Consider the following 25497-nt stretch of genomic DNA (forward strand, 5'->3'; position numbering starts at 1 on the left):
GAGATAAGTGGAAATCAGAGGAAAGGTTACTTCAGTCTGCCAGCTGCAAGTATTTGATTCTGGGATTTTAGAGAGATGCTGCTGGAGTGGGTGGGCCAGTCCTGTGTTCTTCTTCTGTTGGGGCTGCAGGATGGATGGTTGCTGAACACCTCACAGCACATGAGTAATTGGCCATTTCCTCAGCCTGCCTCATTCTATTAAGATAAAAAGAGGACTGGTATTGTTTCAATAAATCAAACGTAAAGCTATTATGTCAAGGAACAAATAAGAAAAACAATTCTAAGAGACTCCTCTTAAAACATGAATTTTGAAAAATGGTTGAGCATCTTGATAGCTATTCGGTGGACATTTTAACATAGTGTGGTGGTAAGTGTAAAACGTCCCCATGGAGAGGATGTTTTACCATAGTTCCTGGGCGCTGCTTCGAGCACTGCTGTAATGATGTTTTCAGTTCTGCCTTCCAAAATTGAGGAGTGATTTTGTTCATTTGGGGAAAATTAGGGAAAGTAATGAAAGTGATGACAAAATTTCAAATTGAGCCCTATAACGAGAGGATTTAGAGGATAAAGGAAAGGTTAGAGAGTGACTTGCTCAAATTTGAGTTGAAGGACAGAACCTTCCGTCCAGCAAATATATTGCAAGGTCCAGTGCTTGGAAATGGCAAATAGCCAAAGAAACACTTTTTTTTTTTCTTTCTGTAATTGGAAGGCTACGTGATCAGTGGAATAAGGAATAGGCTGGAGTATCATCAAGACAAGTGAAACTTTCTTTTGGAGAATATGTTCTATTCTGGCTAGATTGATTATTATGATAATTCCTTCTGTGTATCACAGAGAGGACATAGCTTAATGTGAATTTTAAAGTGGCTTGAATCAGCATTACTGCCTGAAGAAGGCTTGCCCTACCTCCAGTGTCTGCCGTGTGTTTGTGCTCTTCTGCAGTTGCTCAGAGAAACAGGTTTGAGAGCATAGGCACATTTGCAGTATCCACCTTTTATTTCTGTGGGGATCATGTCTCATCCCACAGCTATTTGTGGCAGCACAAAGAATGAATCAATGCTGGGAGGCAACAAACAGCCAAGAGATTCCTATCTGTGATGCAGTGCTGGCTTATCAATGTTTGTGGTTGTGGTCTGGGGGAGCGATAGGGGTGTAGATATGATCTGATTCAGGCTAGCTGCTGCAAGCTCAGTTTCAAAACAGTTTAAGCCAACATGGCTCTGCCCCAGTCCCACCCAGCTGTGGGTTTTGGGTCTGCCTGGAGCCAGCACTGCTACGGATGCAGCTGAGCCAGCAAGCCAGCCTGGGCAAGCGGTGCTCATGGAAAACTTCTGCCATCACTCGAGTGCCAGTGCTGATGCCAAGGACGGTGCAGCCAAATAGCCAGGGGCTGTGACAGCCCGGCCTCATGTTGGCTCTGGTGCGGTGGGATGGCACCCATGCAGTGTGGCCATGCGCACGGGATGCTGCTTGTGATGCACTGAGAGCAGATGGTGGCCTGTGTGACTGACAGCCTGTGTGACTGACAGCCCGACTGCGTGCTGTGTGATGTGGCCATGCCAGCTGTAAACTGGCATGTGTGGAGAGTGACAGCATCGATGTGATGATGATGTGGGCTTCAAAGGAGGCTTTTAGCTTGAGTGTATCTTTTTGGTGTTCAGAAGATTTGCATAGCCCGTGCTGAAATCTGTCTTGACAGTTACTTGACAATATTTTAAAGTCTTTACTGCCTAGAAATCCCACTTTGTGTCCAAACCCCACTGAGTATGCCTTCTGGATCTTCTAACTTCAGGCACTTCATACATTCAGCTCATTACTGCTTTTAATTTCCTTATTTCAAAAGGGAAAGAGATAGATATTGCAAAATATTTGTGGATTTTTCTTTTTCTGTTTTTTTTTTTTTTTTTTTTTTTCTCATGTATAATTGTTTAATTGTTGGGCATCATTTTTATTTTTATTTATTTATTTTTTTTTAGTCCTTGTACATTTATTTATATTTCTCTGTTAAATTCTATTGACAGGGGAAATTGTGACTGGTTGTTTTCTTGTAGCCTGCACATACTTTCCTGCTGTCAGGAAACCAAATAGCACCAGTCAATCTCCCTGTGTCAGATCTTGGCTCACAGTATGTGCTGCAAATTGAAATTGAGAAGGATTAGTCTGCACATCTCACTTTAGATGAAGAGGACTGTAAAGGATTTTCTTTCCATGTGCCCTTCCTGCTCTTTTGTCCCTTGTCTTCTGTATTTCTTGCTGCTGAATGTGCATTTGGATTAAAAAAATAGTGTTGCAAGAGTTGCATTGTAACATAGTTTATCATCTATAACAGACGCTATCTGATAAACATGGCTGTTGCGAACTACAGAAATAATAGGATTAAGCTCAAGCATGTTATGTTCCTAAAAATGGAAGGAGAGGGGCGATAGCCTAAACATTATTTAGGCTTAAACTTTCTGAGACAGAAAGAGAAGGCAGTAGGTAATCTATTGTTGCGAAGTAGAAATCTGGCTAGAGGACATGGCAAAGTATTTTCAGTTGGTAACAGTCAGTGCTGCCTTAGAACAGTAACCTCTTTTGGCACTTTCAAGACACAGCTCATGACTTAGAACTCTCCATTCTTGCTTTTCAGTCAGGAAGCAACTTACTTCGTTTAACAAACATCTCCAGTAATAAAGATTTCCAAAGAAAGCAGCCTTCATCTAGTGCATTCTATATATTTTCTTGGCATGTGATCAGAACAAATGGAATTTCGAAATTGCCTTTTGGCTGTTATCCACTATATTCTTTTGATTCATCACTAAGCATTTCTTGTGTTTGGTTAGCTGTTGTGTTCTGTTGTGCTTTTTATTTTGCACTGGAAAATGAGATGTCATAGATGAATATTGGAAGTTTGGGGGAATAAAAATGTACACCCTAGTCATTTCTTATTCTCTGTGAGTTACTTGGGGAGGAGAGAAGTATCTTCTTTGCCCTTGCTTAGAGATTTATGGGTTTATTTTTTGCTTTATTAAAAGCAGAACAAGCTTAGAAACTGACCCCATTAGATGACAGTGTGCATTCAGAAAATGCATTCAAATCTTACATACTTACTTAAAAGAAATTCATGAATAATCTCTTCATATTGCTCGGGGGCACTGTCTGGAAAATAACACAGTATTTATTCAGTTTGTAGAAAGTGAATGTTTTAATCAGCATCTTCTCAGCATTTGCACAGTTGCTGTTCTGTACTCAGGCCTCGGGCCCGAATTCTGAGTTCAGTGGGGGACTTTTTGGTTCTAAGTTCAGGCTGTGTGATTTGCATCAATGTGTATATATCTATTACGTCTTGTAAATCTAAAATGGTTTTTGATTTAAATAGATTTTTAGCAGCATAGATAAATGAGAAGTATTATTGGACAAAGTGTCTTAATTGTTTTCAGTTCAACATTTTTGCTTTGACTGATTTCCATGAGTAATAAAGCTTAGCTCATGCTGCAGATTTACTGAATCAGTTTTTCAAAGTATAATTACTAAAAAATGTGCAGGTATGTGCCTGCTTGTTTTTCTGATTCTAAGCGATTATAAAGTCTAATTAAACTCTGTTACTACACAGATTTAATTTCATTCAGTTCTTAAGAAGTATGCTCAAATATTTAAGTTGACTTAAAAAAAAATTGGATGGAAATTAAATGCTTAATACGCTATAACAAATTATAGAAAACAAGGTAAAGAGAACTAAAGCTGTATTTCTTAAAACAGGTGGGCCATCATAATACTGCAAGCAAATCTGAGCAGTTGAAAGAATGTTGGATTTAATGGATTCTCTCCTACAAATGATTGCAGTATGCAGTTTGTCTAGAATTAAATGATAATCTCAGCTTTGTAGACATGGGAAGGAATAAATAAAGCAGTCATTATGGGAATTGCACTGAGAATTGCATGCACTAACATTGCAAATTTTTTAATGGGCAGTGGTGCCATGCTGGGACAATTTCACAACAGACAGTTTCAAACAGAACACCCACTGAGGACCTGTTCTCTGAAAACATAACTCTTTTTGTCAAATGTTTTACCTGAAAGGCTTTAAAAGATATTGCAAACCTATTATAAACACTCTTCAGTGTCTATTTTTACGCTGAGAGGTAAAAGAGTCTAACAACTGGAGCAGTGAATGTATGCAGATTGCAAGAGGAAATTAGGCAGAATGGGATTTAGTCAGGATGATAATGTACTACATAGGAGAAAAGTGAATCTGTTTTGCAGCTAACTGACAAAGGATACATTTGTACAAGAGCACATACATGAGTAATTAGTACCTTGAAATACCAGGGGTCATGTTAAGGTAAAATCTGGGCTGTGGTGTTGCAGCTAGTGTTGCTGTGGTGCAGTGCTTGTGCAATGCCTAATGAAATAAATGAGGAAAAAAGATGTGCTGGGATTATTGCGTGGTTGTTTTTCAGCCAGATTGTTTCCCATTCTCATTTGTTCGGAACCATACGAACAGTTGTGCCACTGTCTGTAGCAGCAAGTAATGGGTGTATGACAATACTTGCATCATACTGTAACCTGACTGAGGTGGCATATTCTTTTCTTTTGTCAGCTCTGTAGCTTAAATTACAATAAGACCTGTCACTTAATATCCAGCCACTTTGTTCCTGCTTTCTCTTTTCCATTGATGATTTCAACCCCGTAGAAAGCTACTGATGTGATAGCTGGTCAAACAAACAAACTGTCTTCAGGAGCCTATTCAATATGAATTTTAATATTTGTGCAGTTTATGCTGTTGAAGACATTCAAGGTCTGCTGTGATTACTTCACAGTCAATTCACCTCTTTTGTATCCAAAAAAATGTCAAAGCAATAGTCAGATTATTTTGGTCCTACAAAATGTGTGCCAGAGGGCCAATCTAACAGCTAGCTAATAATAACACAAAAAGGGCTGTGAGCATGCATTTTTGAAAGCCAGATTCCTCAGCACAAAAACAAAACACAAAACAAAAAAAAAACAACTCAGAAACATTACTGCAAGATAAAAAGCAAGAAACTCAGCCAGCTAATAGGCTCATTGGATTCCAGCTATGGCAAATTGCCAGTAATAGAGATGTCAGTTTAAAATGAAGTTTACATTGTTCATCAGAGAGACCACAAGTGACCTTTGAAGTATAAATAAGAAGCATGCAAATGACCTCCTAGTTTCTTCATTTACACTTGCATTTTTAGGAGAGCTGTAACTTCTTGCTGCTTTCTATCATAAGGTTCAATGAGAAGAAAGCCATTGTCTGCTCTTAGCATTAATTATGGAATGTCTGATACCACATCACCAGCAGAGTTTAATTGGATATCATAGAATCATAGAATCATTGAAGTTGGAAAAGACCACTATTGACCCATCCCCACATGCCCACTAACCATGTCCCTCAGTGTCACATCTCGTCTGTTCTTGAATGCCTCCCGGGATGGTGACTCCACAACCTCCCTGGGCAGCTTGTTCCAGTTTCTCATTGCTCTGAGAATAAATTTTCCCTAATATCCAACCGGAACTTCCCCTGGCAGAACTTGAGGCCATTACCAACGCAGCCACAACAAGCTTATTTTTGCAATGAAGACTTTGATTCTCTTGGAGGCACGTCTCCCTTTCCCCAAGCAGCACCATAAGACTGAGGGAAGTGCTGTGTGTGTCACATTATCTGTAATGGGAAGGCTCTTGAGAATATTTAGCATTCAGTGCCTGAAATCTAAAAATAATCTCATTGCTACTTAGTATTGATGTGTCAACTCTCTGTTTTGATCTCTTTGATGTGACGTTCAGATTTTTCTTTCCATTCGAGACAGGGAGTGATTTTGGAATGATGCCTGTCACTTGCAGGAATATGTCTCAGTTTCCCTGATTTCTAGAAATAGAAGTGAGTTTATTACTAGCGGGATAAGCCTGATGGGCATAGTGCTGGTAGTACAGGGGCAAATTTCTTCTTTCCTTATTCCATACTGTAAGGAGATGGAGGATATATTAGTGTGGAATATCACCTTGCAGCATGCTGTTGGAGAACCCCAAGGAGAACGTGATGTCAGTGGCCATGCTGTGCCCTTTTGAAGGTCCCCTTAGGCTGTCAGAGTGGCATGAAGGTCCGTCACATATCAGACAGTGAATGTTGCAAAAAGAAATTCAAAAAATTTTAGGAAGTGAAAAGCTGAGCTTCCCTTCAGCAAAGAACAAATCAAAGATTTCTGAGATTGTATATCCAAATAAGAAGCAGAAATGTCACTTATTAAGACCTGAGTTAAAAAATTATAATCAATAATTCAGTTCTTGCACATATTGTTGCCTGCCTGTACCACTTATAATGTAGTAAATTCTGCCTTTTCCTTTGTTCCATGCATCTATTAATTGATCAGCTAGAATGATAAAAAATATATGTCTTTTGCTTATACAAATTGTCCGTTTAATAGGTTATGATGATTTAGGTGTGATTATCAGTTATTTATTGTTATGACTTAAAAGACATCAGAATATTACAAACTTTATTGGTTAAACTTCTCCCACTTCTGGCTCGATATCTGACGGTGGCCCATCATAGATGCCAAGGAAAGATGGTGCTGATAGTTTTCTAGCCTGGAACAATTTGTTCAGATTCAAACAAAAATAGATGCCATTTTTAGATGCCTTTGACAGTAATTCTGAAGGCAAATAATAAAGCTAGCAGTCAGCAGTAGTCTTTGTTCCTGCCTACCTGTAATTAAGAAGCAAGTCCTCCACAAATTTTCACATTTTCTCATAAATCTCCAAATGTATCGAGTTCTTCTTCCTCCCACTTGTGTTACAACATTAGGGAACTTGTTGATTTGGACCATTTGCCTGAAGACCAGAAAAACTGAAATGTTTAAAAACAAGTTGTTGGTTGAAAAGAGGCAGATTGTTCTGCTGATGTCTTCCTGTCTTAAATCGCTTTAATTTCTCTTTCCTCTTTGGCACTGGGATATAATCTTTCAAAGTGGACAGCTGCTTGAAGCTCACGTATGTGCATGCTAAGTGATGTTTTCTATTTCTGGAATACCGATGCCATGGTGCTGAGAAATACACTTTATTTAGTACTAATGCAAAGATGACACCAAACTTGTGTGCAATATTCAGTCAAAGCCAAACATGCTAAACAAATAACGAAAATGAGATTTAGCGGAGAGGACGGTAGGTGATAGGTAGGTTTGAGGAAAATTATCCTGGATACTCACAGCTGTGATATTTAATTTGAGTTTATGCGGAGGAAAGGGGACAAGGCTTAAAACTGGATGAATCCTAGCTTTAATTAACAATAAAACACAAACATCCTAGCTCTCTTGTTGATCTGTGGCCAGAGATGTGGGTGGACATAAAATATGAATCTTAATTCACACTTGACAGTGTAATGTGTTGGAGTTTCATGATATATAAAAAGTGAAGAAGATGCAAAGACTCTTCAGAATCGATGGGAGAACGCTGCAGCACTGCTGCCTGCACAGGAATGGCTTACAGCTTGCTTAAAAGAGTCTTACTCTCAGCCTTCTGCCAGCACCGATCAACACTGGAGATCTGAGAACCTTTTGTGTCAAATATTATGGTCTTGTCATATATATGATACTAAGGTCTCATTTGATGTTGTATCCTGGGACAGTAATTAAAAAAAAAATTAGTTCTGCTTCCAGCGATGTTGTACGAGTTTCTGTCCATAGATCAGCTTCTCTGGATAAGTGTTTACCCCCCAAAAGTTACACTACTTCATGTGGAGCACATGTTCCTCATTCACTTTGTACCATGTGTACTGCACTGGAAATCAGACTGATACCTGATATAATTCCTTTAGAAAACCAAAACTGAAAACAGAGGTTCCCACACTACTTATACTGATGTATACTTAATCCCTCTTTTTCATTTTTGTAGTTACAGACCTTATCCCTTGAGAGCTATCCCATAAAGCCATCTTATAGTATTTTGTCTTGTTGAGGGAAGCAAGGCCCTTCTAGCTGTTTACTTGCTGTGACATACCGTAGAAATGTGAAGTCCTTCAAAGACTGTTTCCTCAGAGTAGGAAGAACATATGTATTCCTAAGTATCTCAGTGTCAAAAAGGTGTCTTCAGCAGTATGAAAAGCACTATTTGTTTTGTGGCAGAAAAATTTGTATTATTTTTAATCCTATACTTAATCCATAGACCTTTCACGGAGTCTCAGTGAATATTCTGTGATCACTGTAATGACAAAATTTGTGGTTGTTTTTCCTCACTGGTACAAGATGGATTTAATGTAATCTAACAAGACATCCCTAAAATAAACACTATTTCAAAATGAGTGAAGATATTTGATTCTGTTGAAGAGGTTTTGGATTCCTTGCTCTGAAAGGGAAAAAAATCTTCCTCTGAAAGAGCCAGAAACATTCAGTAGCAGGACTGAGAAAATGCTCAAGGATTTTGAAACCTCAAGGAAACAAGTGCCGGGTGTGATTTTCTGTGTCTATTCCTTATCGAGACACTAGCATCTCAAGATGGAGAGCATTGTGTTGGCTATTTGAAGATGAAGATGTTGTGCACTAGCATGTTGCACATGAAGAGTGCTGGATCTGAAAGCTGTGTCACTGACATGTATTTTTTATTTATTTTTCATTTACGCTCCGAGATCCAGAATTGTATAAATTGTCTTCCACGTGAAAGCAGGACAATTGTACCTCTGGAGGTGCTTTTCTGTAGCAGTATCACATTTCCCAGGGAACTCGGGTATTTTCCCTGGAAATGTTTGCCATATTAACATAAAGAGATGAGTGGAATGGGCTGTGTTCCTGAACAGCTTGCCAGCATCTTTCTCCTTTAATCATTTCCATTTTGATCATTCGGACCTGTCCGATGAATCAAACTCCAGAATTTGAGTAGTTCCTGAGCTTCTTTTGCCCCTTGCAGTGGGTTTTGCAAAATGCTCCACTTGAGGGGCTCCACTTGAGAACACCGTGTCTGCTGTGTGTGTGGTACTGAAGTCTGTGAAAAGCTAAGTAATCGTATCCTCACCATCAGGAACTTTATGCTCAGGGCAACCTTAGGTTTTAATGGGTTAATGATTCACTCCTTGAAATCTATGGATACTTTCTTCCTTAACCATCTTTCACTGGAAGTGGGCTTCCTACTGACAGTTGTTTACGGTAGGAAAGCTGATGAATCATAGAATCATAGAATTACGCAGGTTGGAAGATACCTCAAGGACCATCAAGTCCAACCACAGCCTGACCATAGAACCCTAACTCCAACAACCCCCTGCTATATCATATCTCCGAGCACCACATCCAAACGGCTCTTAAACACATCCAGGGACAGTGACTCAACCACCTCCCTGGAGAGCCTATTCCAATGTTTAACCACCCTTTCTGTAAAGAAGTGTTCCCTAACTTACCAACCTAAACTTACCTTGGTGCAACTTGAGGCCATTTCCCCTCGTCTTGTCACATGTCACCAGTGAGAAGAGACCTACCCCACTCTTACTGTAAAGCACCTTTCAGGTACTGGAAGAGAGTAATAAGGTCTCCCCTCAGCCACCTCTTCCCCAGATTAAACAGCCCCAGCTCCCTCAGCCTCTCCTCATAGGGCTGATTTTCCAGGCCCTTCACTAGCCTCGTTGCCTTTCTCAATGCCCTTCTCATGAAATGCAAGCTCTGAAAATATACCAAAATTTTGAATTCCAAAATGGTCATTTTTACACTTAGTATAAATTTCACACCTCTTAAAATCAAAATCTTAACTTAGCCAGCCTGTGCATCCTCATTGCCATTTTCTTTCACATTTCTCACCAAAATACTATCCAACGACAAGTGACACAAAACTCTTCAGATGGTATCCGAATGCCTTTCTGCTTATCATCTATCTAGCAAACTAAATCTTAACTTGGCTGAGGCTCGTATGAAATATGAATTATTGCCCCTTAGATTACCAGATACAGTACGATATCTTTTTGTAGAATGAAACTTTTGTAGATGAAACTTTTTGTAGAATTGGTGTAAATCATATGCTTATGTTTGCACAGTTGTCTTATAGTCCCTCTTAAAAATTTTGGACCCTCTTGCCTTCGGATCTCAGACAAGTGTGCATGTGTCCCACTAGGAGTGCATTCTGTTCAAAGATGCCGAAGGAATCATGGAATCCTTAGAGTTGGAAGGGACCTCTGAAGGCCATCTACTCCAACTCACATGCAGTGAACAGGGACAGCTAGATCAGGTTGCCCAGGGCCTGATCCAGCCTTGCCTTGAAAGTCTCCAGGGACGGGACATCAAGCACATCACTGAGCTACCAGTTCCAGTGCCTCACCACCATCACTGTAAAAAATTTTTGTGGCTCTTCACGAGGTGCCAGATCTATCACAGTTCTCTAAACTCACAGAATCATGGAAAGGTTTGGGGTGGTGGAGACCTTTAAGATCATGTAGTTCCAACCCCCCTGCCATTGGCAGGAGCACCACCTACTAGACCAGGTTGTTGAAAGCCCTATCCAGCCTGAACTTGAATGCCTTCAGGAAGGGGGCATCACAACCTCTCACATTCCAGCAAAACTAACTGGAGTCCTGCTCGGCTGAGGTACTGACTGGTGAAGAAAAAGGGCAACAACTTGTCTGTTATTCTCATGCTGTATTGATGACTAGGACATACGAGGTCCTGCTGTTGTGTGACAGGGGCAGTTGTTGCTATTACAGTCTGTGTAAACACCTGGCCAGAACCACAGTTATCTGAGGAAAAGTGGTTTTGAGAAGCAATTCAAACAGATGTAATTATCTTTCAACAGAGGAGCACCTTCTAGTGGTACTAAGTGATTATGACAGTTAGGTAAACTTTAAAGAAGAAAACTTAAATATGATAAACAAAGAATAGTAATGAATGTTTCTATACAATATTTCGTAAAAACTAAAACATTTTTCAGATGCCCCCTCCCCTCCTGTCAAAAAAGACCCTCTATAGTTTACCAGTATTTTGTATACATACTAAAAATAATGTTCTACCATGGAACCTATCCAACCTTTGACTTTTTTTCAATAATGAAAATTTGGGTTCATTTTATATCTGATTGAGGGTCAGGTGAAATTTGCTATGAAACTGTCTTTTTTTTTTTTTTAACATTAGCACAGTTTCTCCTTTCACATTGTTTATAGTAAATATATATTTCTCAGTATAGCATTTGTCATAGTTACTTAGCTTAGCAAATAATAGTATCAAATTATTTAAAATTCAATTTTTGTAAGATGCTGCTAAGTAAAATGGATCTTGTGGTTTAGGTGATACTGTGCATTTCTACACTTTCCACTTTCATACCGTAAATAGTCCTTTTTGGACTCCATCTCATAACATTAGAACATAATACACATGAATAATCTGTTGCAGCAAACTAGGATTAATGAGTATTGCTTATGATTATACCATTGCAAGAGTTTTGTAATGTCATTGATGGAAAATTCATTGTGTTCCTTTGTCAAATACAAAAAACTCCACTTTGAAGGTGGAGGAAGGTTAAAGAACACATAGCTACAGTTCATATTCTTAATTCTATGAACATAATCCTCTATGTTCAAAGTAGAGAACCTGACCTTTTTTTCCTAGATAAACTTTTCAGTATTCAGAAACTTCAGCCCACAGTTGAAGTAAGTCTAGCAAATATTTTAACCAGTGAAAACTCACTCCATATCGCTCTATGTGCTTGCAGCACACACTAATATTGATGTGGGAGTTGATTTATTGATTATACCCCTTTTGACATTCAGACATGTGTCTCTCTGGTCACATATGCACGTGCTACTTGAGAAATATATAGCATATGAAATAATAATTTTCACTGAATCTGAAAATGCTCAGGTCTAAGTGTGTGTCCCAAACATTCACAGGAGGCTAGAGAGCCTTCTTGATTGTCACATACATTCTTGATACATCCTCTCAGTCCCACAACACCAATTCTTTACTTGTTCTTGTGCATCTGAAATGCAAACATTCTGTAACCTCTGGGGTGCTCCTTGTGAACTTCCCCTGTACGGAGCAGACAGCAGAATTGCAAGTATTTATTGAAGATAAAATATAAAACAAAACCCATGCTTAATCTTTGCATACTGAGGTTAAATCAGAAAGCTATCTGCGGTTGGATTTTTTTTGTCTGCATATTTTATGCATCAGAGAGAGAGAACCTTGTGCAGGGAGCTCTACTCGCCCTTCCTGAGGCTACCAAGGAATTCTGGATAAAAAATAATGTACTTTGTTCTTAGCAAGGAGAGAGTCTAAATATATATATATATTTAGTAAAAAAGCATTGTTTCATTTCCTTCAAGACAATTTATTTTCATTAGATCATGTGCTACCTCCTGCATTGGACTACTTTTTATCTCAAGAAAATGTTAATGTCTTTTCTTTCTTGCTCTCTGCTGGTCCTTGATAGCTCAGCATACATGTTTGTTGTGAACCTTACATTCCCTCCAGAGTAGCAGAGACAGTGCTGTTTTCCTTAGTCCCTTAGAAAATCAGTAGCAAAGCTCATGGTCAAACCTAAATCTCGTTTAAGTTCCAGTTGAGGGTTAGTGGTAGGATGGCTGCATTCTGTCGATCTCAGCTACATCTGTTTGAGAGAAAAGGACATTCCTGACTCAAATCAGGCTAAATATTTGTCGTGTATATTTGCTATTATTTGAACATATGTTATTTACAATTAAACATATTAAACTGCATATAGCACCACATTCAGGTTTCTATGTTACTTTGCCACAGTAGTACATTTTGGGCAACTTATCACAAAGACCATTTGTAAACCTCAAGATGCTCTTTGATGAATGAGGACAAAATCTCCTTTATTTTCTGACAAAACATGCTTTATAAATGCTTATCTAGAAGGGCAGCATGGAAGATAGGTTGCAAGCAAACTATTTTTTGTTAAAAATAAGCTTGTGAATCACTTTCAATGCAGTGTCAGGAGAAAAGAAAAAACAATTTAAAAAAAAACAGAGAACTAATTATTCTGACAAGTCATTGCAGGGTGTCACTGAACTGGTATTGAGAAATAGAGATTACAGCCCTGCCCTTCAGAGTTCAACATCAGCGTTATAAGGGATATGAATACTGTAGAGCTTCTTTTATTTATTGTGAAATTTAATCCAGTAAATTCAGAGAAGAAAATGATAGTTTCGACTAGATACTACAAATAAAATGATGAAATGTATTGCAGCTCAAAATTGAGAAAAAGGAGGAGGATCATGGAATTATGTTTATAGCTTTGGCAGTTAAAAAAGCCAGTACTTAAAGACACTAAAAATTCATTAAGAATAAAGAGTACACAAATACGATTCATACTTATATGCCCTCTATTTGCCTTTCTAAAGAAATTTTATTTGTTATTTGATGAAGACATCTAAAGAGGGTGTTTTTTCCATGATCATTTCATAAACTGTCACATAAAATTAAAAAATCTACACCTCACAAACAAAAGTGCAAACACACTAGCACTTTCTATTGCTTAGGCAGGATTTTGAGTTCCTTCCCTACCGCAAATTGTTCTAATACATAATAGGAAATCAATATCTTTTTTTTTTTAGTTTTTCTTTTAACTGCATCAGCACAATGTTCTAAACCTGATGTAATAAAAGAAGGAAGAGTAAAGTCTCTAGTTAAAATTACATTTGAACTCCACGTAATGGGAATTGACAGATGTGGAAAAATGCAAAATCAAGCCTGCTTGCACATTCTAATCCTGGTGTGGCTTAAGTCTTCCTATGTTACCAGTACTGTGCAGTTTATTCATAATAGCAGATTGAGGTATTACATCTAGGTAATAGTAATGACATTAATGTGAAACAGAGAAAGATGTGATGCCTGCATGAATTCCCTGCATCATACAGTAGAGCAGGTGCTCTGACCATCACTAGACTGCTCCTGATTGCCTTTGGTAATCCTTTAGAGAGAAAGACCATGTCAGCTCTTCCCTTGCAGCAGTAAAAGTCCATCTTTCTGTACTTATTTTATGTTAAAAGATGTGTGTGCATTCTTATGAAAAATTTTATTTCTGTTATTTTTTTCTTATAGAAATAGCAAGCAATGTCTAAAGACTGTGTGGCATTTTAGATGAAGGCAGAGATCAATGTTTATCAACTGCATTTGCTTCCCCTGCAGTTTCTAATTCACACCAGGTCCACGAGACCAGCAGAGTCAGGTAGGACGGGCTCCACAAGAAGGCTGATGGAGACATTTTGGCTGCTAACATTGGTCTTCTGACCAGTATTGATTGGATTGATAGGAAACTGGAGATCTTGGGTTCCCATAATACATGACATACTGTGCAAAAGCATCACTTTTCTAGCTAGGTCAGTAGCTGAGACCTTGAGTATGTACATTTTGTGACATTAGGTTGCGTTTTACCTTTGAGTGCAAAAGCTGAGAAGTGCAATTCTCCCCGATGAAGGCTCACCTTGCCCAGCTGGATGAAGACCTGTGAACCACATGAAGAGGAAGCAGGGATCTTACCCTGGCAGGCGATGCCATGCTACAGGCACACTGGGACCTTGGCCACCCGTGCCTGGTGCAGGGCCTGCTGGGCAGCAGTAGCGAGGCCTGTGCAGAGCTTGCTTCCTTCTGCCTTAGTTCTTCCAATGGTAGAATCAGTGTGATGATTATTTTTCCTTCTGCCTAAAAAGCATTGCCTTCCACTGGTGAAAGCAGTGTACAAAGGTGAGATTGAGATATTTCATCTGCCTGTTTGCACTGTTTGGCATGGCTCTTTCCCAGGTGCAGTGTTTCTGAGATTTGGAAAAGAAAAAGTGGTATCAGAGTACATCGGTTTATACACAATGAAGCGAGACTCCATCTTTTAGGAGCATTTTAACATTGTTTTTTAAAAAAGGTAAGCTCATATCTTAATGTGGGAAGTTTTCAGGTAGTTTTCTGCAAGTATTACACAGGCAAATAGAGAACAGTGGATGCATAAGGATGGCTTACCTTAAGGAGCATCTTTGAGACATTTGTCGCTCAATTTAGCTCTTCAACTTAGAAATTTTAGTTTTATCAATTTTTGTTCACAAAACAATGCTGAGTTTTATAGTAATAAATAATTGTTTCCTCAACCACAGCTGATCACACCCATAAGCAAATCTTTCAGACCGTGGGCCATTTTGTTCAGTTAGTAAGTTACAAAGATGCCCATCGCTGTAATATCTCTGAATCTAGAAATATAATTGAGAGCTATCCACATCTTGCAGTCAGTTTTGTAGGCTAATAAATTATTTCAATGTTAACTGATGTGTTCAAACTCATTAGAACAGGTGGGCATTTAATTAGATACCATGTCCTCAGATTTAACCCAAACAATAGGCTGTGAGAAACCAGTGTTGCAACGTATTTGTCTTAGAAGGAGATGTTGACTTTGGCTCTTAGCTGTTTGTTTTATTGTTCACTTATTGTAGCAAAATGGAATAATCTGATTTGATTTTATTTGTGTATGTCAAATTATCTGAGGAATATTATAATGAAACATTTTAGGAGCATTTATTTCCAAACAAAAATATGACCAAGTAAATATGAACAGATGTCTTGTGGTTTTTAAGTCTTAGTTTGTGGAAAACCTTTGGTTTCATTCAGGAGAACATTAGTGTTAGTTCAGCCTGGTTGAACAAAAACACTTTTAAAAAGTGTGTTTAATTGATTATTACATCTCTTATAAGCAGGAAAATAAATGTTTAGAAGCCTTTCCAGCTACTAGGGAGTACTCATAGCTGATTAGCTTGAGGAACTGCTATCTGAAGAGCAGAAGGTAAGAGAGAGAGAATGATTTTTCCTAAAGATTATGTCCTAAAGCAGATCTTTAAAGATTAACTTTAAAGTCAACCCAGTACAAGGCACGTTGTGCAGAGTGCCAGTTTTGGGAGAACAGGCAATAGAGGCACTGTGACATGGATAGTTTTTTTTTTTTTTTTTTTTTTTTTTTTAAGGAATGTCTTCTTTTGTTTGGGGTTGTTGAGAATAAACTTTTCAGGGACACAAGGTGTCTTGTTGGCTTTTTCTTCCTTGCATTCTCATTTGCTTGTGAACTCCTTGGGATCTCTTCTGTTGATGGTTTCACTGGTAGAAAACTGAGTTATATGAACTTGTGGGCCATTCCATCCAGCTACAGAAACAGATATGGAGAGAAGGATTTGCTTTTGTAATATGCTTTATTCCATATTTTTATGTTTGTGGAATACAGAGAGAAGTAATGTGGAAAAGTGGATTTTATGAGAGTTTCAGAGTTCCAATCATGTGTCCCTTGATCTATAGATGAACACAGAACTGTGGGCTGCCTTAGTCCATCCTATGTAAGTGAACTAGAAGAGTCTCTTGCTTTCTCCTGTTTTTCCCCAGCATGGCATATAAATCAGGGCTGCCATCCGTGCTACCTTTATCTCTTGCTCATATCCTTGGAAGTCAGGGAGGATCAAAGGATATGCAGCAGAAATCAGTATCGTTTTCATATGTGCAGTTTTAGTCTTCTGACTTGACTGACATCTGGAAAACCAGTTTCCTGCCTCTTTGCTTCTGCTGTCCTTTCCTGGTCATTGGGCACAGCATATACAGCTCTCTTTGATGCTCTCCCAGGCCTGTGATGGCAACTGCTGGCCTTGTTCTGTCATGTGTGCCTTAGACATGTACAGCTTTTTGGTAGGGTGATGCTGACAGAAAGTAAATAACTGCTCATTTTGCATCTTGTTATCTGTGTACTGCACAGTTCAGCCACATAGAGACTATGAAGGTCATTCTCCTTCAGTTAAATGCGTTTTTATGTTCTGATTACCTGACCAGAATGAAATTTCTCTGTCTTATGGAAAACTTTCTCTGAGTCAGACTCTCACATTGACTTTCCTACAACATACTGAGACTACACTAGTAGTTTTAGTTCTTCTTTTCACACACTGAATCTCAGGTAGAGAAACCCATGACTTTGCAATCCACATTAATGCTGCTTGCAAAAGATCTACAAGTTGCTGAAGGATTATCTGTGAATCTTTCTAATTATTGAGCCTGACCTGCTATGAGTTACCTATTCCACTCTTTTATTTGAATTTTTTAATTTAATTCTCACAAACTTTGGGTACTTGTGACCACAGACTGCATTCGTAGGTGCATCATCCATCATTATGAAGGCAGCAGTTCTAAAAGAAAACACTTTTTTTTTTTTTCCCAAGACAAAGAAACAACTTTGATAATGTTTTCCACAATTTCTTCTGAACTTAATGCTTATTTCCTCATTAACAACAGAATTTCTTTCTAGTGATGCTAACTTGATATGTAGTATCAACATTAACATCTGTAGACAGTATGCAGTGAGTATAGCAGTGAGTTTTTATGTTTAACTTTGTCCAGAAAAACCTTATTTTGATTTTGATTACCCATTGAATTTGGCAGAAAAAAACAACTCCCAACCCTGTTGAAAATCAATGCTGAAGTAGAGAATGGACAAAGAAAGAGTCTATTTGTAGCTTTAAAGAGAGAGTAAATGATAAAATGACAAGTGTTTGATTTTGGAAATTGCCTTCTGTTTAAAACTTGGTTGTGCAATCCAGAGGGAGCAATAAACTCATTTAGCCTAGAGCTTCACAATTATCTCTCCTGTTCATCCCTTCCTCATGCTGAGAGCACTTTTGTCACTAAATGGCATTAATATCATTTCTGTGTCAGTCTGAAATGTAAGCATATAGAGAAGTAGATAGTGGGCAGTGTGTACCCATTTAGAGATTAACGAATTCTCTTTAAGAAGTCAGTGCATTGTTAGCAATCCTGTCATGTTTACAATAGGCAGCTCACAAATAAAGTAGATGAAGGTGCCAAGGGAGCTGGCGGGGCTGATTGCCGAGCCGCTCTCGTCCAGCTACCAGCGCTCCTGGTTATCTGGAGAGGTCCCAGAGGATTGGAAGCTTGCCGATATGACTCCCATCTACAAGAAGGGCTGTAAGGAGGATCCGGGGAATTACAGGCCTGTTCAGCTTGACCTCAGTACCAGGGAAAGTTATGGAGCAAATCATCTTGGGTGAGATCACATGGCACATGCATGGTGTCTAGGGGATCAGGCCCAGCCAGCACGGGTTCATGAAAGGCAGGATGTGCTTGACCAACCTCATCTCCTTCTACGACTGGGTGACCAGACTAGTAGACGAGGGGAAGGCTATTGATGTAGTCTACCTAGACTTCAGCAAAGCCTTTGACACGGTCTCTCACAGTATTCTCCTGGGGAAACTGGCTGCCCATGGTCTGGACAGGTGTACACTTCTTTGGGTAAGGAACTGGCTAGAGGGCTGTGCCCAACGGGTAGTGGTTAATGGAGTTAAGTCCAGCTGGCGACCCGTTACAAGTGGTGTCCCCCAGGGGTCGGTACTGGGGCTCATCTTGTTTAATATCTTGATTGATGACCTAGATGAGGGGATTGAATGTACCCTCAGTAAGTTTGCAGATGACACCAAGTTGGGAGGTGGTGTCGATCTTCCTGAGGGTAGGGAGACCCTTCAGAGGGATCTAGATAAGCTGGATCGCTGGGCTGAGGTGAATGGGATGAGGTTCAACAAGGCCAAGTGCTGGGTCCTGCACTTTGGCCACAATAACCTCAAGCAGCGTTATAGGCTTGGGGATGAGCGGCTGTATGATTGTGAAGAAGAAACGGACCTGGGGGTGTTGGTTGATGCTCGGCTGAACATGAGCCAATAGTGTGCCCAGGTGGCCAAGAAGGCCAAAGGCATCCTGGCCTGCATTAGAAATAGTGTGGCCAGCAGGAGCAGGGAGGTGATCATCCCTCTGTACTCAGCACTGGTGAGGCTGCACCTTGAGTACTGTGTTGAGTTTTGAGCCCCTCACTATGAAAAAGACATTGAAGCCCTGGAACACGTCCAGAGAAGGGCACCGAAACTGGTGGGGGGTCTGGAGCACAAATCCTATGAGGAGTGACTGAGGGAGCTGGGATTGTTTAGTCTGGAGAAGAGGAGGCTCAGGGGAGACCTCATTGCACTCTACAACTTCCTGAAGGGAGGTTGTGATGAGGAGGGGTTTGGCCTCTGCTCCCAGGCAACAAACAGGACCCGAGGAAATGGCCACAAGTTGTAGCAGGGGAGGTTTAGGTTAGACATGAAGAAAAACTTTTCTCTCAGAGAGTGGTCAAGCACTGGAATGGCTGCCCAGGGAGGTGGTGGAGTCGCTGTCCCTGGCAGTGTTTAGAGAGGCGTCTGGATGAGGAGCTGCGAGATATGGGTTAGTGCTTGTGGTAGCAGTGGTAATGGGAGGACTGTTGGACTAGATGATCTTGTAGGTCCTTTCCAACCTTGTGATTCTATGATTCTAAGGTGAATATTTTTCTTCTAAAATATGGGAAAATTATGGATTAAGAAATCATCAAGGGGTTAAGAGCAGCACTTACCAATTAGGTCAGTGTGTAACTCACTAGAATAGAATACAGATTGCACAATTTACTGTGATATCCTCTTATGTATATACATATAAACATATTTAACATTTTTCAGATTATCAAGATTTGTTCCTTCGTTTCACATCACAGTTACAGACAGTTAAAAAAACAATGTTCTAGATATTATGTATACATTTATATTTACTCAATTCAACTGAAAAATTCAACGATTTAATGTCAGTATGGAATTATATATTTTTATACATCTGTGAGAACAAAATCATACTAAAATTATGAAAATGAAAAGAAGGACACTATACAAAGTATACCTAAAAGTACATTGTCACCAGTAACTTCTGAAAATAAAATTGTTTTGCCCACTGATTTATTGCTTTTAATAATTAACAAGATATTTTGTGAGACTTAGCTAGAAAGCACATAGTTGAATGTGAAGGATGACTGTCTTATATGCTGGGAGAAAACCTGTCTAATGACTCTTGAAGATGATGTATGGCATTATGCTGTTTTAATAAGCAAAGTCCGCTGTGCTTTAGACTGTCTTGAAAGTGATGCTGAGACCCTAAATTAACAAGGAAAAAGCACTGTTGTGTAGCAGTGTTGCTTCCCTCAGCTCAGCCACTTCAGTGTTTCAGAAGTTTTCCTTTGCACAGTTGTCCCTGTTCTTCAATTGAGAGTTCACTGTAGAATAACGTAATTCTATGAATTCTAACTTAGGAGAGACAGCTGTAATTATAGTAGGCCTCTCTACAAATGTACTTGTAGTAGGCCTCTCTACAGATGCTTGAGAAGTTCAGCTGTTAACTTCATGACTCTTAGTAATTGCATAGTCCAGCCACAATAGTACTTACAAACGTATTAAAAAATAATTAACAGAAACTATTAGGAGACTCCTCAACACTGTTTACTCATAGATTTTCTGTATTTCTCTGACCAAGAACAAAAGCAGATCCTTAGAGCTTTTATTCATTGTTCATTCATATCAGATGTGCATGTGGGGAAGAAGTGCTATGTTACAATAAATTAATGTATATTTTTGACAATAATATTTAAAGTACATATAAAAGCGTTTCTTTCCCAGTAGATGTAAATGTTAACTTTTACTCTACATTGCTGTCTATTCTTGCCTACTTAAGGGATTGCTGCACTATACAGGAGATGAAATTTTAAACTGTTCCGACGGTACAAAGCTAAATGGATAGGAAGAGATGCATGTCTTTGTAAACTGACATTTAAGTCACTGTTCTTGGGGACAGAGCGATGTCCCTTACCCTGTGTGTTAGACAGCAGCAGCATTGGCATTTGGGATGACATTTTATGTTTTTAATTTTTTGATAGAATGTTTTATTTGCTACTGTAAAAATGATTGGATCAAGGCAACTGTTGATGCTGCAGATGATCTCTGTGATTTGATAAACTACCATTAATGTACTTATGCTCTCAGAGGATGGTTGACAACAGGTTTTGTAAATTATTATCACCATCATCATAATGTGATAAGGTGTGAAAGACACAGCAAATACTATCATAGCAGCTGAAATCAGTAAAAGAGGCCTAATAATTCTATTTCTTCTTTGCTGACGTTTACAGAGTTGTAGTAGTGCTTTGAGAGTCAACATATAGCATGTAAAGATGACTGTGACTGGAATTAGGAATCTCAATACAATCTTGGAGAGTATGAATGGCACTTCAAATTGTAAGTGTTCTCCAATGTCATCTTGGGAATTTTTGTTGTCATGCTGTCTTCCAGCTTCAATTGTGCAGAAGATCTCTGGCACTGATGCAAGAACTATGAAGATCCATACAGCAGCAGTACAAAACATGGCCTTTCCTTTGTTCCACCACGTTAATGAAGTGATAGGATGGACAGCACCCAAGTATCTATCAAAACTGATGAGTGTTAAGAAGTAGACACTTCCATATATATTAATACTAAAAAATAGTCTTACGATGTAAAAAAATGTTTGACTGAGATAGTTATCTGACTTCTGGAGACTATGATATACTGAAAAAGGTGCCATGAGAATCCAAGCGAGGTCACACAATGCCAAATTAAATAGAAATATGCTGTTAGTAGTCCAGGTCTTCACGCAGTACACATAATGTCGAAGGGCAAGTATGTTGCCTAGAAATCCCACTATCAAAGTGAAAAGGCAAACCAGAATCAGCAAATAGCAGTACCACTCCAGCTTAGGATGGTTGTTACAAATGAAAATAGCGCATGTATCATTTGTCATCTTTCCATGGAATAGGCCTGAAGGGGAAAAACAGATCAACAAATTTAAAATAATAGCTAAATATATTGAATTTACAATTAAAAACTTTTTAGTTAAATCCATCATGTTTGAAAGAAAGAAAGAATTGGTGAAAGAATTCAGAATATGGGATGTACACGTTCTCTATCTGAAAAAAATGCAAATTCCGAATAGACATCACTTAAAGCTTACTATACAGCAATGCCATCAAAGGCAGAGCTTCATGAACCTTCTTAAAAACTCTTGTATTCTGCCCTAATATTTAGTGTAGCGCACAATACATGAGAGAAAAAAGGCATGCATCCTTAGTAACAGTAGATTCCTTTTGCTGACTAATACATCTTCGTCTAGCTTTGCAGGGAGCAGAGAGAAGAGCAGAAGGATAATAAATGGCCACGCTCACTCCACCCTTGCTGTGACTGGCTTGGATATCTGTACTGGGCCTAGAGGCATTTGTAATGTGGATAGCTGTGCAGTGGGCTGTGGCTGAGATCCAGAAAACAGTATAAAAAAAAATCAGGTAGTGCTGAAGGCAACATCAACATCTATATCCAAGGCAGTGAACAAAATGCTCGTTTGCTATTGTATGCATGATTTTTGTTGGCATTCTTTAAACAGATGTTCCAGGCCAAAACCATTGTGGTTTTGATAGGGATAGAAAGAGTTCATTTTGTCTCTGTTGTTATTGCCCAGTATCTATCAGCACCTGTTATGGATAATTTGGAATATAGATCTGCAGTGTGTTTTTCAAAGCAAGGTTTTCATGCTTGCAGACTCACTTTTAGTCCCATAGATTTTGAACTCCTAATTAAAAACAAAAACAAAAGCAAGCAAAACCAAGGCTGGAGTGGAGACCAGAGTGAACTGTCACCAAATTCATTGTCATGTTTCTAGAACCTCTCTCCAAATGATAAAAAAGAACAGATTGCCCAGAGAGGCTGTGGATGCCTCATCCCTGGAGGCATTCAGGACCAGGTTGGATGGGGTCCTGGGCAGCCTGATCTGATGGACGGCAGCCCTGCTGACAACAAGGGAATTGGAACTAGATGGTCTTTAAGGTCCCATTTGAACCCTAGCCATTCTTTGATTCAATGATTCCGTGACTCAGTGATTCTATTTTAATCTGTAAGGTCTGTCCAAGCTGGAACTTTGTATGATGGTCTTAAAAACAGCCATTTAGAAATCAGAATCCACTACTGCACTTGATAGGAAAGCAGGATAAAATTTTACTCAGCATTTACTCACTTTACATAGAAGGAAGAGCTCTTTTCCATAATGTTATTGATTCTTTGATAGTTGTCAAACTTCTTCAACTGTTAGGTTGATAGTAGTACTTTTTTGGATCATGATGTTTTGCTTTCATACCTTCCTTAATATTACTTTTCTGAAGGTATGTCCACAGACATACCTGAGAACATAACAAGTAAGAGCTATGAGCTGCTAATTAGAAACTGCATTATTTTGCTTTACAAATGCATGGCTCACCCAGATAATGTACTTACGAAAAGTTAGTTCAAACTGTACTGAATAAAATTATGAAGGAAAGTTATTTCTGTAGAAATTTAGCAACAAAAGCAATCAGATGGCTTTCCAGAAAGGTTGAAAGCCATGTGGTCAACTTCTGGTGTTTTTAAGAGGTTGGAAATATTTGTTATTTAAATGTATATTGTTAAGTATTGAAGCACTGTACTTTAACCTGGCGTACCAGTATTCTTTCTCTATACTTCTCCATGGCCTGTATGGATATTGAATTTTGTATAATGTTCTTCTTCAACCAAAGTTTATAAGATGAAACATAAATTATTTAAAATGTAGCTACCCTAATGAGTACAATACCATTAAGTAACATTTGCTTTACAATGTATTCAGTTAAAAGGAGTTTTAATATGTATAGGAAAGTTATATTTTCCTATAATCATCTTGGCTAAATCTCACTTGTACTTTGAATTAAATTGTATTTCCTACCTCTCTGTCTTCCTTTTAAATAATTATGAATGAAGGCACTAAGCACTTGATTCTAATTATTGTGGTAGCACAAATAAGCCCTAAACTGGCTACAAAAAACATGTCTGTAGCTGCAGAAGGCAACTGTAATGCCAGGGATTCCTGATAACATTAAGCTCCTGGAAGAGCTTGAGAGAGGTCAGTCTCTTCCAGAGATGCTTGAGGAGAGTAGGTCAGTCTTAATTGGAGAGACAGCTGTGCCACCTGATCCACTTTGTTGTAAGTTGACTGTATGTATACCCTTGTAAATGTGTTAGGGCAATTACAGACTGGAACTAAGAAATCCCTTATTCTCTTCATCACCTTGAGTTTGCTAGACTGTACTCTGACTTGAGCTACATGGAGTTAGTTATCTGGAGGTTCTGGAGCTGCATATCTTGGTAAAATTAACTTGGAGATCAAAGTCACATTAGGAAGTATGATTGCATTTTTCTGTGTTTCCCATGCTCTTTGAAATTCCCTTGCAGGCATTTTCCTGGAATTATATGAACCCTGGTGTTCAAATTTGGATTTTCTAAAATATTCTGTTTCTTATTTATTCATTGTATTAGAGTAGGGCTTAGAGGCCATAACCAAGACTGGATTTTTGAAACACTATGCATTGCAATTGGGGTGAATGACTTACAATCTATCAAACAGGATGGACACAGTCAAAGAGATTCAAATTAAAAAAGAATGTTTTCCAAAATAATGTAATAAGCAAGAGAAAGGCACAAGCAGTTTGAATCTCAGTGCTATAGTAACACCTTCTGGTCTTCCATTAGAAGAATGTAAGGAATTCTCTACAAGCAAAACCCAGTTTCACTGTATGTGCATAGACATCATCACCGTGCCCTGCTGTATCCCGAGGCCATTGGAGCTATGCTGATGCCCAGTAGATCTGCATTTGTGCTGTAATAAGTTTCAGGGGTGCCTTTTCTTTTTTTTATATCAGACAGTGGCAATTTTTCTGCCAGTTAGGTAAGTATGTTGTGCTAATAATACTCAGTTCCTTTCTTCCTAATGACTCAGTCTATACTGTGATTAAGCCACTATTTCTTTTGTTAAGAAATGAGGTTCATTTACTTGAGAATTAATGAAAGCCCATATAGCAAACTACGGTAAAGGGATAGTTAAGGTTCAAAAAATTGCGTACCAAAGACAATAGTTATTAAAAAATACTTAAATAATATGAATGGTATACATGTTTGTATGTACTAATCAGAATGTAGTAGCTAAGTACAAAAAAAAAAAAAAAAAAGTTACTGTGGAGAATACAGGTGGGATGAATACTTAATAAATTTTTCTCTTACCTATTTTAGAAATGTTGCCATCATCTATTTTACAGAAGTCTAGATTCCAGGCTGTGCTTTTCTTCTCCATTAATCTTGATCTTTTAGAATCGCAATTCTATTTTGCAAATACTGCTTTTAATCCAAGGTTTCGGTAATATTCCATAGACAATGGCAGCTCTTCAGAGAGCATTCGTCAAACTGCAAGAGAGAGAGAACTTTTATCATGATGCCCCTCCTCTCAGTAAGGTTATATTGCTACTTAACATAGCAGCCTTCACTTGTTTTTCTGGGAAAAACAGACTCACTACAAATCCACAGCCTAGGTCTTTCTGGGGCTTTCATTGGTTGTAGCATGAAAGAGAAGGGTGGAGGGGCTTAGGGCATGTGTGTGCCTTTGCACTTTCCTTCCCCCTTCTTCACTGCCAGAATTGCTGTCCCACTACAGAAGTGGGCAGCTCTCACCCCACCACAGAGCTTGGACTAGAAAGGAATGGGCTGGATGAGACTGAGAGGCTCAGGAGAGGAAAGGTGCAATGGGAGTAGACATAAAGAAGGTCTGGAAACTGGGTAGAATGAACTTATTTGGAC

At 38.8% G+C, this 25497-nt stretch overlaps 2 protein-coding genes across 4 annotated transcripts in view; one reads left to right on the top strand and one right to left on the bottom strand.

Moving 5' to 3' along the window:
- Positions 1 to 25497, top strand: part of TMEM117 (transmembrane protein 117) — a 202033-nt gene that overhangs the window by 12078 nt on the left and 164458 nt on the right. The window lies entirely within an intron of this gene.
- LOC104909759 (P2Y purinoceptor 1-like) lies at positions 19553 to 25130 on the bottom strand. The gene is made up of 2 exons (XM_010707310.4): positions 24928 to 25130; positions 19553 to 21630 (listed from the first exon to the last, which is right to left on the bottom strand). The coding sequence occupies exons 1-2, from the start codon at positions 24995 to 24997 to the stop codon at positions 20609 to 20611; spliced, it is 1092 nt and encodes a 363-aa protein (XP_010705612.1). The 5' UTR covers positions 24998 to 25130; the 3' UTR covers positions 19553 to 20608.

Source organism: Meleagris gallopavo, chromosome 1 (assembly GCF_905368555.1).
Source record: "Meleagris gallopavo chromosome 1, MGAL_WU_HG_1.1, whole genome shotgun sequence".
Lineage (NCBI taxonomy): Eukaryota > Metazoa > Chordata > Aves > Galliformes > Phasianidae > Meleagris > Meleagris gallopavo.